This window comes from Pelophylax lessonae (assembly GCF_965119305.1).
Source record: "Pelophylax lessonae genome assembly, chromosome: 11".
Lineage (NCBI taxonomy): Eukaryota > Metazoa > Chordata > Amphibia > Anura > Ranidae > Pelophylax > Pelophylax lessonae.
In genome coordinates, this window is record NC_138778.1 from 231,560,766 (window position 1) to 231,574,316 (window position 13,551).

The window sequence follows — 13,551 nt, forward strand, 5'->3', positions numbered from 1 at the left end:
ATCCAGATACACCACATCCACGGGCCTTCCTTTATCCAGATACACCACATCCACGGGCCTTCCTTTATCCAGATACACCACCTCCACGGGCCTTCCTTTATCCAGATACACCACACCCACGGGCCATCCTTTATCCAGATACACCACATCCACGGGCCTTCCTTTATCCAGATACACCACACCCACGGGCCTTCCTTTATCCAGATACACCACACCCACGGGCCTTCCTTTATCCAGATACACCACATCCACCGACCTTCCTTTATCCAGATACACCACACCCACGGGCCTTCCTTTATCCAGATACACCACATCCACCGACCTTCCTTTATCCAGATACATCACATCCACGGGTCTTCCTTTATCCAGATACACCACACCCACGGGCCTTCCTTTATCCCGATACACCACATCCACGGGCCTTCCTTTATCCCGATACACCACATCCACCGGCCTTCCTTTATCCAGATACACCACATCCACAGCGATCACAGGATGATCACATTTAGCGTAAATAACAATATAGCAAGGCAAGTGGGGAACATAAGAACCCTTAACTTCAGAAGGGCAGACTTTCCAAAATTGTACTCGTTGATGGAAAGGGTAAACTGGGACTGAACCCTGGGATCCCTGACCACAGAGGAAAAATGGGAATGCTTTAGGAATATATTAAGCAAGGGCATCTTGCAGTGCATTCCTATGGGAAATAAATTTAGAAGAGACAAAGCCAAACCTGGCTGGCTAAACCGTAGCGTTAAAAATCTTATTAGGGGAAAAAAATTAGCCTTCAGGAAATATAAATCAGAAGGCACAGTATTGGCTTTCGACCAATACAAGGAGGCAAATAAGAAGTGTAAACACGAAATCAAGATGGCTAAAATAGACTTTGAGAGACAAATAGCGGAGGATAGTAAAAAAAAAAACCCAAAGAAATTCTTTAAGTATATCAACAGCAAAAAAACTAGGGCAGAGCATATTGCACACATAATTAACGGTGATGGGAGGATGGTTACAGAAGACACTGAAAAAGCAACCATGCTGAATGCTTTTTTCTCATCAGTCTTTACACAGGAAAAGGAGGGGTACACTGACCATGACTGTATGGTTAGTAGTAATACACAGGACTTGCCAATATGGCTTACAGAGGGGGAAATCAGGGAAAGGCTGGATAAACTCAACACAAACAAATCACCAGGCCCGGATGGCGTACATCCGAGAGTACTCAAGGAACTCAGTAAGGTTATATATCCAGACCACTGTTCCTGATCTTTGCGGACAGTATTAGGACAGGAGATGTACCAGGGGAGTGGAGGAAAGCTAACGTGATTCCGATATTCAAAAAGGGTCAGAGGCATATCCCGGGAAATTATAGGCCTGTCAGTCTGACATCAGTAGTATGTAAACTTCTGGAGGGGATGATAAGGGACTATATCGTAGAGTTTGCTAAGGACAACAACATCATCAGCAGTAACCAGCACGGGTTTACAAATGGGCGTTCTTGTCAAACCAATCTCTTAACATTCTACAAAGAGGTGAGCTGTGAGCTAGATAGGGGCAGACCAGTGGATGTGGTGTACTTGGATTTCGCTAAGGCGTTCGATACAGTTCCCCATAAGCGCTTAATTTATAAAATAAGGTCTGCAGGTATCGACGGCAGGGTTTGCTCTTGGATACGGAACTGGCTAAAAGGGCGTGTCCAAAGGGTGGTAATAAACAGCGCATACTCAGACTGGTCTGAGGTAGTAAGCGGGGTCCCCCAAGGCTCAGTCCTAGGACCAACCTTGTTCAATTTATTCATAAACAGCATTGAGGACGGGATATGTAGTTCAATATCAGTTTTTGCAGATGACACAAAATTAGGCAGGGCAATAACAGCACAGCATGAAGCAGATATCCTACAGAATGACCTGGACAAAATAACGGAGTGGGCAACGACTTGGCAAATGAGGTTTAACGTGGAGAAGTGTAAGGTTTTGCACTTGGGGACTAGCAACATAAAAGCACAATACACGTTAGGAGGGGAACCCCTAGGAGAATCAAAAATGGAGAAAGATCTGGGAGTATTGATGGATGATAGACTAGGCAACAGCATGCAATGTCAAGCGGCAGCTGCCAAAGCCAGCAGAATATTAGCATGCATAAAGAAAGGGATGTATTCCAGAGATAAGACTATAATCCTTCCACTTTATAAAACTCTGGTCCGACCGCATCTGGAGTATGCTGTCCAGTTCTGGTCACAGTCCTCAGAAGGGATGTGTTGGAGCTGGAGAGGGTCCAGAGAAGGGCAACTAAACTAATTAGGGGATTGGAGGACCTTGATTATGAGGAGTGTCTGCAATCGCTTGATTTATTCTCCCTGGCGAAGAGACGCCTGAGGGGGGACATGATAGCAATTTTTAAATATCTCAATGGGGATCTAGGCTTAGAAGAAAAGCTGTTCAGTCGCAGGGATTGCATGAGGACTCGAGGACATACAATGCGATTAGAGGAGAAGCGTTTTAACCTCAGGCAACGTGGGGGGCTCTTTACTGTTAGGGCTACAAGATTGTGGAATTCTCTACAACAAGAGGTGGTTTCTGCAGGTAATATGGTGGCTTTCAAAAGACTTCTAGACGTACATCTCAAGGATCAGAACATTCAGGGGTATGCGAGATGATTACAGCCACACACACCTACACAGGTTGAACTGGATGGACTATTGTCTTTATTCAACCTCACCTACTATGTAAGATACACCACATCCACCGGCCTTCCTTTATCCAGATGGCAGCTCACGTCTTCATACAAGGTTGATAGGTCTGGCAAGAAAAATTCTTTATGAATTCATGCTGATTACTACTAATGATACCGTCTTTGAAGACTTCAACAAAATGGTGGCCATCTGTACACAGACAGCAACTCCCTGGTACATAATTGTGAATGAGATAGCTTCAGCTCCTGTTCCCCCACAATGACGCGTTTCACCATTTTCGGGTCTTAAAGAAGCAGCCTCTACAATTAAGCCCCAAAAAGGGTGAATCACAGCTAAGGCGTTCTTTACAGGTGGGGGAACAGGCGCTGAGGCCATCTTTTACCCATCAAATTCACATTCAAGCAACAGGGAGTCGGCCTCGTGTGCAGATGGCCACCATTTTGTTGAAGTCTACTAGAGCCTGACAAGCCAATCCTGTCTGTCTTGCACCATTCTATTCACATGCTGATCCGACTGACATAGGTTTGAGGGACATTCGAGCAGAACTATCATCGTTTTGGGCTACAGGTCTTTGCAAAACAGCGCAGAGATGGGAACGATGCAGACAGCCGGAGGGAGAGGATGATTTAGAGGGCCGTGTCTCACAATAGATTGCACAGAGGTGAATTACATGTTACACTTACCATCCACAAAGTTGACCCAAATGTCTCCTTTAAAGCAATTTGCTTCCTGAGCATTCAAATAAAAGGAAGAAGCCTCTGCAAATGAAGAGGTTTCATGCCACCCCCCTCCCCCGCTGCCTGCCACTATGATCCTTGCATTTTCCAGAGGAACTCATGAAGAACCTTCACATACAACAAAGTCAGATTCCTTCCATCACACTGGTGTCCTGTACTGAGACAGGGGTCAATGGAAGGAATCACAGCACATGGTGGGGCACCAAGAAGTTTTTCGGGTGTGAAGATCCAAGGACTGAGGAACAAGCAGACCCAAACCTCTCTTGGTGCTTTGTTTCATTCTTCGGCTCCAAGACAGAACCCCTTTATAGGGGAACTAAACCCACCAATTTACCCACTTGACCTCTGAAAGGTCCCCCCCCCCTTCATGACCAGACTATTTTTTGCTACTCGGTACTGCGCTACTTTAACAATTGCGCAGTCATGCAACGCTGTACCCAAACAAAGTTTCTATTATTTAAAGCTTTCATTTTGTATTTGATCACCACTGGATTTTTCTTTTTTTTTTTAATTATGTAAACCATAAAGACCTATTTGGTCCCATTTCCCTGGTGAGCCCCATTGGGTGCCATTTCTCTGGTAACCTCTATAGGGTGCCATTTCTCTGGTAACCTCTATAGGGTCCCATTTCTCTGACGATCCCTATTGGGTCCCATTTCTCTGGTGAGCCCTAATGGGTCCCATTTCCCTGTGAGCCCTATCGGGTCCCATCTCTCTGGTAAGCCCTATCGGGTCCCATCTCTCCGGTAAGCCCTATCGGGTGCCATTTCTCCGGTAAGCTCTATCGGGTGCCATTTCTCCGGTAAGCTCTATTGGGTCCCATTTCTCTGGTAAGCTCTATTGGGTCCCATTTCTCTGGTGAGCCCTAATGGGTCCCATCTCTCCGGTAAGCCCTATCAGGTCCCATTTCTCCAGTAGGCCCTATCGGGTGCCATTTCTCTGGTAAGCCCTATTGGGTCCCATTTCTCTGGTAAGCCCCCCCCCCCCCCCTCCTTTGTCTTATACTGGTGGAGGTTCCACACAGTGACAACACTGAAGACACTTCATTCAAGAAGATTATTTTTGCACTTTGGTGGTTTTTCCTTACAGCTGCAGAGATTGCCTTACCAGCTTCTTTGGACTTGATGCCCCTTATATTCACAATATGCACTTTTTTTTTTACAACCATAAAGACGGTTTCTATTAGCCCCTTTTTGGTTAGCATGCACCAAATTTACATATGTGCACTTTACGTTTTGAACCTTCTTTGCACACACTGAATATGTTGTTTGTACCTTATTGATTTGTATTTTCACACTTCCAGTATTTTTGCATTGTTATTTATTTTGTACTCTTACCATTCAATACCAGCGCTGCATTATTTATTTAGGTTATGTCCTGCTTGGCTGGGATCCACTGATCAGCTTGTGCTGGGACTAATCACAGCTGGAACATCGGGCGCGCGTGTGCACGCCTCTTACCCATAAGATTACAAGCAGGGCCCTCTGATACATACTGTATTAAAGTGTATTGTATTTGTACTGTCTACTGTATTTGTACTGTAAAGCGCTGCATAAACTGCACTATATAAATCCTATATAATAATAAGAGCTAGATCACGTATTACTGTATCTAACGAAAGTAAGTACACCCCTCACATTTCTTTGGTGGACCATGGCGAGGCCTGTTCTGAGTGGAAGCTGTCCAGTTAAACCGCTGTATGGTCTTGGCCACCGTGCTGCAGCTCAGTTTCAGGGTATTGGCAATCTTCTTATAGTCTAGGACAGTGATGGCGAACTTTGGCACCCCAGATGTTTTGGAACTACATTTCCCATGATGCTTATGCACTCTGCAGTGTAGTTGAGCATCATGGGAAATGTAGTTCCAAAACATCTGAGGTGCCAAGGTTCGCAATCACTGGTCTAGGACATCTTTATGTAGAGCAACAATTATTTTTTTTTCAGATCCTCAGAGAGTTCTTTGCCATGAGGTGCCATGTTGAACTTCCAGTGACCAGTATGAGAGAGTGAGAGCGATAACACCAAATATAACACACCTGCTCCCCATTCACACCTGAGACCTTGTAACACTAATGAGTCACATGACACCAGGGAGGGAAAATGGCTAATTGGTCCCAATTTGGACATTGTCACTTAGGGGTGTACTCACTTTTGTTGCCAGCGGTTTAGACATTAATGGCTGTGTGTTGTTATTTTGAGGGGACAGTAAATTTACACTGTTATACAAGCTGTACACTCACTACTTTACATTGTAGCAAAGTGTCATCTTTATGTAGAGCAACAATTATTTTTTTTTCAGATCCTCAGAGAGTTCTTTGCCATGAGGTGCCATGTTGAACTTCCAGTGACCAGTATGAGAGAGTGAGAGCGATAACACCAAATATAACACACCTGCTCCCCATTCACACCTGAGACCTTGTAACACTAATGAGTCACATGACACCAGGGAGGGAAAATGGCTAATTGGTCCCAATTTGGACATTGTCACTTAGGGGTGTACTCACTTTTGTTGCCAGCGGTTTAGACATTAATGGCTGTGTGTTGTTATTTTGAGGGGACAGTAAATTTACACTGTTATACAAGCTGTACACTCACTACTTTACATTGTAGCAAAGTGTCATTTCTTCAGTGTTGTCACATGAAAAGAAATGTGAGGGGTGTACTCACTTTCGTGAGATACTGTAGATACATGATCCAGCTCAGGAGAGAAGCTCTGCCGCCATACTCCTACGTGAGGCAGTCTGCAAGCGATTACAGGTTTCAAAAAAACTGTTACATTTCTGGCATGCTGGGATTGCCAACTGTCACATTTGCTGGTGCTCTCAACTGAACTGTCAAGCCATCAAATAGCTGGAATCACAACTGATCACATGTGCACCATCATGGCTGCTGCAGATCAAACAGAAGCCAAGATGGCCGCTTCCACGGCTGAAAAAGATAGGAGGGTTTAGTTCCACTGGTAAGAGGACCATCTACAAAGAGAAATGAAAACCTGTGAAGGAAAACAAGGAAGTCTCCACCACAAAGAGAAAACAGACCCCCAGTCTTTGAAAATACATTTTAATTCATCAGCTATAAATTGAAGCAAGTTAACATTATGTTCAGTATCATGCTGGTGTCACCGGGTTAGTGGAGGAGAAATGGTGAATAAAAAGATATTAATGCCAACTCCACGTCTGACCTCGGCAGCAGACGGACAGAAATCAAGTAACGGCTGCCCGGTTATCGCTCTCCCCGGGTGATGGCGGTGACGACCCCCCCCAATACAGGCTCTAGAAGTTACGAAACCCATACGGTGCCGTCAGGTCAGACTATGGACTGCAGGGGGGAGAAGCTTATTTCATTTATACGATAAAAAGTTAATTCATTGTGGAGTCTCAATCTAATAATCCGCTCTGGCAGGAAGTGGCCCCCGGGAAATAGGCAAAAAAAAAAAAATAAGAGGGGGGGGGGGCGTCAGATCAGGCAACAATCCCATGATTCAGTGTAACAGTTTTACAGCAGAGCGGTCATTAAAACGTGGCGCACTGGTGCCGCGGTCACATGATTATCGTACATTAATGCAGCCGCTCCGTTTTCTGCTGGAAAATATAAAAACGATGACACCTGAAAACACAAAAAAAATGAACTGGCGTACAGGCGGCCATGTTGTACCGTGGCACGGGGAACCCCAGTAGCCAATGGCTGTTAAAAAAAAAAAAAAACAGACCAGTCAATGATTCTCCAGACGCGACAAATAAAAAAAAAAAACATCACGCCGTGACAGCGAATGTTCCAGCGAATCGGGAGCCCCTCCCCTCTGCCAGGGCGAGCGGATTTGCCATTAATGCTCTGTTTCTTCTATACAGGCGACACAAAGAGGTTGGCGGAAGGTGAAATGAGACCCGGCCTACACAAATAAGCGCAGAATTTTCACAGAAAATTCCCTTTTTTTTCTATCTATTTACATATGAAGACCAGGATCAGACAGAGCAGAGGTAGGAGGACCAGATAAAGCTCTCAGACGGAATGGGTCAGTGGCTGGATGGGACGGGCGTGCGCTATTTCTGCGCTGCCGTTCTCTAAAAAAAAAAAATAAAAACCCCCGATTAACGCACTGTTCGCAAAACCTTGCGTCTGATGCAGAAACAGAAGCGGAATCAGTGGTTTAACATCTCATTGCCACGAAGAATGTCTGAACACTTATGAGGGTGCGTTGTTACGGACAGGAAGAGAACGTCTAAAGTGCACCTGTCATTGGGTGGGGGGGGGGGGGGGGGTCGGGGGGGACATGTCCTGTCAGAAAAGCAATATTCCATGTGTGGTCAGAGTGATGTCACTGCCCTGAATGACCTCAGGTGGGTGTAATGGCTGCCCCTATTAAACATCAGAGGACATGGCGGGATTTGGAAGTGTCTGGAAATATCAATCGGCTTAGTTTAATGCCACAGTATGGTCACTGCATGAAAGTGTTGAACACCATACATGGCCCCCCTCATTCAAACAATGCAAAGTAACACCCCAGACATCATGGGATCCTATTCAATTAATGATCTGGGCTTTCTCCACAACACCGCCTCAGCTACACGAGTAACGTCATCAGCTTCTTCTCGGAGCAAAAAGATCCAGCGATGCCACAAGTCCCTCTATGATGTAATGGATGATGCCACCTTGTAGACCTTCTATGATGTAATGGATGATGGAACCTTGTAGACCTTCTATGATGTAATGGATGATGGAACCTTGTAGACCTTCTATGATGTAATGGATGATGGAACCTTGTAGACCAGAACGTAGGGGCCATCATCCATTACAACAGAGGGTCTACAAGGTGACAAAATCCATTGCATCAGAGGGTCTACCAGGTGCCATTATCCATTACATTAGAGAGGGTCTACAAGGAGGCATCATCTATCACATCATAGAGCATCTACAAGGGGCCAGCGTCCATTACATCATAGAAGATCTACAAGGTGGCATAATCCACTACATCAAAAGGGTCTACATGGTGGCATCATCCATTACATCACAGAGGGTCTACAGGGTGCCATCATCCATTGTATAACAGAGGGTCTACAAGGGGCCATCATCCATTACATCTTTGAGGGTCTACAGGGTGGCATTATCCATTACATCAAGAGGGTCTACAAGGTGGCATCATCCATTACACCATAGAGGGTCTACCAGGTGCCATCATCCATTACATTGTGGAGGATTTAAAAGGTGGCATTATCCATAACATCATGGTGGGTCTGCAAGGTGGCATCATCCATGACATCATGGAGGGTCTGCAAGGTGGCAACATCCATGACATCATGGAGGGTCTACAAGGTGGCAACATCCATGACATCATGGAGGGTCTACAAGGTGGCATCATCCATGAAATCATGGAGAGTCTGCAAGGTGGCATCAGCCATGACATCATGGAGAGTCTACAAGGTGGCATCAGTCATGACATCATGGAGAGTCTACAAGGTGGCATCAGCCATGACATCATGGAGAGTCTACAAGGTGGCATCAGCCATGACATCATGGAGAGTCTACAAGGTGGCATCAGCCATGACATCATGGAGAGTCTACAAGGTGGCATCAGCCATGACATCATGGAGAGTGTCTACAAGGTGGCATCAGCCATGACATCATGGAGAGTGTCTACAAGGTGGCATCAGCCATGACATCATGGAGAGTGTCTACAAGGTGGCATCAGCCATGACATCATGGAGAGTGTCTACAAGGTGGCATCAGCCATGACATCATGGAGAGTGTCTACAAGGTGGCATCAGCCATGACATCATGGAGAGTGTCTACAAGGTGGCATCAGCCATGACATCATGGAGAGTGTCTACAAGGTGGCATCAGCCATGACATCATGGAGAGTCTACAAGGTGGCATCAGCCATGACATCATGGAGAGTCTACAAGGTGGCATCAGTCATGACATCATGGAGAGTCTACAAGGTGGCATCAGTCATGACATCATGGAGAGTCTACAAGGTGGCATCAGCCATGACATCATGGAGAGTCTACAAGGTGGCATCAGCCATGACATATGGAGGGTCTACAAGGGGGTATCATCCATTACTTCACAGAGGGATTTGTGGCTTTGTAGGATCTTCACGCTCTGATAGGCTACCTATATTAGAGACAGAAAACTTAAAAAATGGCCACACAGCAGGAACCACGGTCTAAGACAGAACAACTGACTATCGCCCATAGCAACAAGAACCTGACATACATTCTCCAGGGCTGTCCTACACAATGCCCGCCCTGCTACTCAGCAATAAATTTAGAGGTGACAATATGGTAGCAGTGACATCGACATCTCCAAGGAATATCGGTTGAAGCTGACAGGATGTTTCTTAAAGGGACAGGTGCACTTTAAACCATAAAAAAAAAACCACAAAGACCTTTATACACAACAAGCATGAAGACATCAAGGAATGGGGGAGGGGGGACATAAAATACAGAGGAGTGGCGGGTATTAAATTATTCCATTAGGAATTATATTAATAAAATAAGTGGTGAATAGCTGGGATACAGACCGATGGCCGTGAGGGTATCGTGTTAGTTCAGTATCATAACATTGCATCCACTGGAATGGGCACTGGGGTCCTCCGACGGCACAGGACACACCCCCCTCCCCTCCGAGTCACATGTCAGCACCTTGTATGACATCCCAGAAGGCGGCGGTCCTGAGGGCGGAGACTGGTGGGACATCTTCGATGAGGTGGTCAGGGTCAGGAGGACCCCCCGTTTCCTGAACAGGCCTGTTTACAGATCGGCGCGGCCTCTCACCCCTCCGGCAGCCGTGATGTCACGATCCGGGAAGAGGGAATGTAATCGATAACCCCTTTTTTTTTTTTTTCTCAATATAAAAATAGTAGTCTTTATATGCAGAGCGCTGCCTTCCCGTAAAAAGTCAGCGTTCATTTTAAAGTTCAAGATATTTGTTTTTTAAATAGCAGCTAAGTCGTGAGCGCGGTACGACTTTTTCATAATGGAAAAAAATATATATATATATATATTTATATAATCCCAAACCGTCAGTTTCTGTCCTCATTCACAGTGCCCCGTGGAAGGAAGCCCCTCCCCCGCTCCTAAAGCACCTTTTGACGCCGGGGGAGGGGCCGGGAGATAGAGCTTCATAAATAATGTCCGCGGGTGGCGCGCAAATCATTCCACGGCGAAGCCGCACGTCTCTTCTATGGCTGTGAGGAGCTTCTCGGAGAGCTTTTCGTAGTTCTCGTAGGGCGGGATGTCAATGCGGTTGAAGCTGCGATGAATAAAAAGAGAAAAAAAATAAATTACTAATCAATATTTTCACCACAAAACGTCTCCGAGTTAACTGCTTCAGCTCCGGAAGGTTTTACCCCCCACTTCATGGCCAGGACATTTTTTTGCTATTCAGCACTGCGTTACTTTAACCGGTAAATGTGTATTTATGCAGCGCTGTACCCAAAATATAGCTGCACTGATGGGCGCTGAGCTGCACTGATGGGCACTGGGGGGGGGGGGGCTTCAATGATGGGCACTGCACTGATGGGCGCTGAGCAGGATGCCCTGATGGGCACTGAGCAGGCTGCCCATCATGGGCTGCCCTGATGAGGTGGCACTGATAGCCACTGATAGGCCGCATGAAAGGGATAACTGGTGGGCACTGAATGGGAGCACTGGTGGGCATTGTTGGGGTTGCACTGATTATCAGAACACTATTGATCAGTGCCCTGATTATCAGTGTAGATTTTCCGCGTGGATTTCCGCTCATCGACTCTCCTCTCCTGCTTTCAGCGTGAGGAGAGGATTGCCGATAACCAGCAAATCCTGTTTACACTGATTGGACACAGCTGGTCACATGGTAAAGACCCGCTGTGATTGTCTCTTTACCCCGATTTGGGATCAGCTGTGTTCAGAGGACAGCAATCATAGATCACTGCCAATGCGCGATGCAAGGAACCCACGGTTAGTGTGATCACAGAGGGACATCATATGGTGCCCTCCCGGCAATGTGAGACAGCGCTGTAGCGAAGCGGTTAAATTAGGAGCAACATCTGCCCCATTTTTATGTTCAGAAGTGTGGCGCACGCTTGTGCATCTCTTTGTTAATTCCCCCTCAATATTAGTCAACTCAAATCCCCCCCTCTAAGCTTCACAGTGGATGGAGCTATCAACCCAACGGAAGTGTCCCAACTAGTAGAGCCCCCGATCTGTGCAGGACACTCACCATGTATGTGCCTTGGGCAGGTTGTTGGTGTTTGCATCAATCTGATGGATGGTGAAGAGCCGCGGGCCAGCTGCACCTGGAAATGGGAAAACAAATGTTACCAAAGAGGGCAGAGGGGAAACCTAACAAAACCTTGTTCCAACTTTAATTGCTTCGTATCCGGGCAAATTCTGACACTTCACTCCTAAATGTAAAAAAACAGGATTTTTGTTCTTACCGTAAAATCCTTTTCTCTAACGTTCGACAGACGCAGCTCCATATCTTCTTAGACCATTGGGTTATGGCTCCTCCAATCAGGAATAGACACTAGGCAGGGAAAAAGCTTTACCACGCCTATGGGGGGCTGTCCCTGCAGGCATAACCCCACACACTCTGCTACAGCAGCCAGTGTTTAGAAGACAAATAACCCCATACACTGAAACAGAGGGGCGGGTGCTGCGTCTGTCGATGAATTTCAGAGAAAATGATTTTAAATAAGTACAAAAATCCAGTTTTCTCCATCGTTCATCGACAGACGCAGTTCCATATCTTCTTAGACCATTGGGATGTCCCAAAGCAGTATATTCATGAAGGGTGGGAAGACAACGCAAAGAAGAACGAAACCAAAGGCGTAACGTAGCCAACCAGGTAATATGGAGCTCAACATGAACAACTGGAGCTCACCTAGCAAAACAGACACCCGCAAAGAGAACAGAAAAAGATTCTCTTTAAATAGCAGCCTGCAAAACCTTGCGTCCAAAAGAGGCATCTGAAGACGTCAACACATCAACTTTGTAAAATTTTGTGAATGTATGCACAGTCGGCCAAGTTGCCGCTTTGCAAAGTTGCAGCACTGACGCCTGATGGTGAAAAGCCAAGGAGGCACTCAGCGCTTTAGTAGAATGCGCCTTCACTGGGAAAGCAGGAACCTGAACCTTCAATGAATAAGCCTGAACAACCGTCTGCCTAATCCACCTGGAAATGGTCGCAGCAGATGCAGCCAATCCCTTACGAGGTCCCTCAGTAAGGACAAAAAAAGCATCGGATTTTCTGAAAGACTCAGTAGCCACCAGGCAAACCCTGATCGCCCGAACCCCATCCAAAGAATGCAAAGCAATTTCCTTAGGAGGCATGGGCTTGGGACAGAGTGAAGGCAGCACGATGTCTTCATTTAAATAAAAATCAGAAACCAAAAAAGCAACCTTCTGAGACAATGGCAGTAGAGGAATCTCCTGAATGTTCTCAAAAGGAGGCTTTTGAAGAACAGATAAGACCAGATTCAGATCCCACGGAGGTAGCGGGGACCGCCTCGGGGGAGCCATATAGCACACTCCATGAATGAAGGTACGAATCAAGGCATGCATAGCTAACGGGCAATGAAAATATATCACAAACAAAGAGCTGGGGGGGGCACACCCTGAACATGCATTTCTAAAGCTGGTGCAGCTATGAACCAAGCAAATGTGTATATTTACAGAGAATAGCGCACACATGCAAAAGAAATGACTATCGAATATAAAGGCAAACAATGTATAAAAATGGGGATTTAGTCCCACCATATGGCCATATCGTGCTCAAGCCCACCACTACATCAAAGTACCCCATTGTCAGTGGGTCCTACACTATCCATAAAATGAAGGATGAATCCAGCCTCTCTAAACCATTGGCGATACTTCATCCTTACTGGGAGAGATGTGCAACTGCACTATAAGGGACTCCTCCTATATCTGCTTGCTAGTGGACACTGATAGAGTACAGGTGTGTGTGGGAGGGTGGGGTGCTCAATCCCAGAAGTCTGGTCAGACCAAATACATAATATCTCCCAGTAAGGAGTAAGTATCTCCAATGGTTTAGAGAGGCTGGATTCATCCTTCTTTTTATGTATAGTGTAGGACCCACTGACAATGGGGTACTTTGACATAGTGGTGGGCTTGAGCACGATATG

General features: G+C 46.1%; 1 protein-coding gene across 4 annotated transcripts in view; it reads right to left on the reverse strand.

Annotated features, from left to right (window-relative positions):
• Nucleotides 1-9,799: 9,799 nt before the first annotated feature.
• The window catches only part of SMURF2 (SMAD specific E3 ubiquitin protein ligase 2), a 111,186-nt gene continuing 107,434 nt past the window's right edge, over nucleotides 9,800-13,551 (reverse strand). For all 4 annotated transcript variants that reach the window (XM_082272100.1, XM_082272098.1, XM_082272099.1 and 1 more), the window contains exons 18-19: nucleotides 11,628-11,703; nucleotides 9,800-10,679 (exon numbers count right to left, since the gene is read on the reverse strand). In XM_082272100.1, the coding sequence (XP_082128226.1) occupies nucleotides 10,580-10,679; nucleotides 11,628-11,703 (176 nt within the window). In that variant the 3' untranslated portion in view covers nucleotides 9,800-10,579. The remainder of the gene's footprint in view (nucleotides 10,680-11,627; nucleotides 11,704-13,551) is intronic.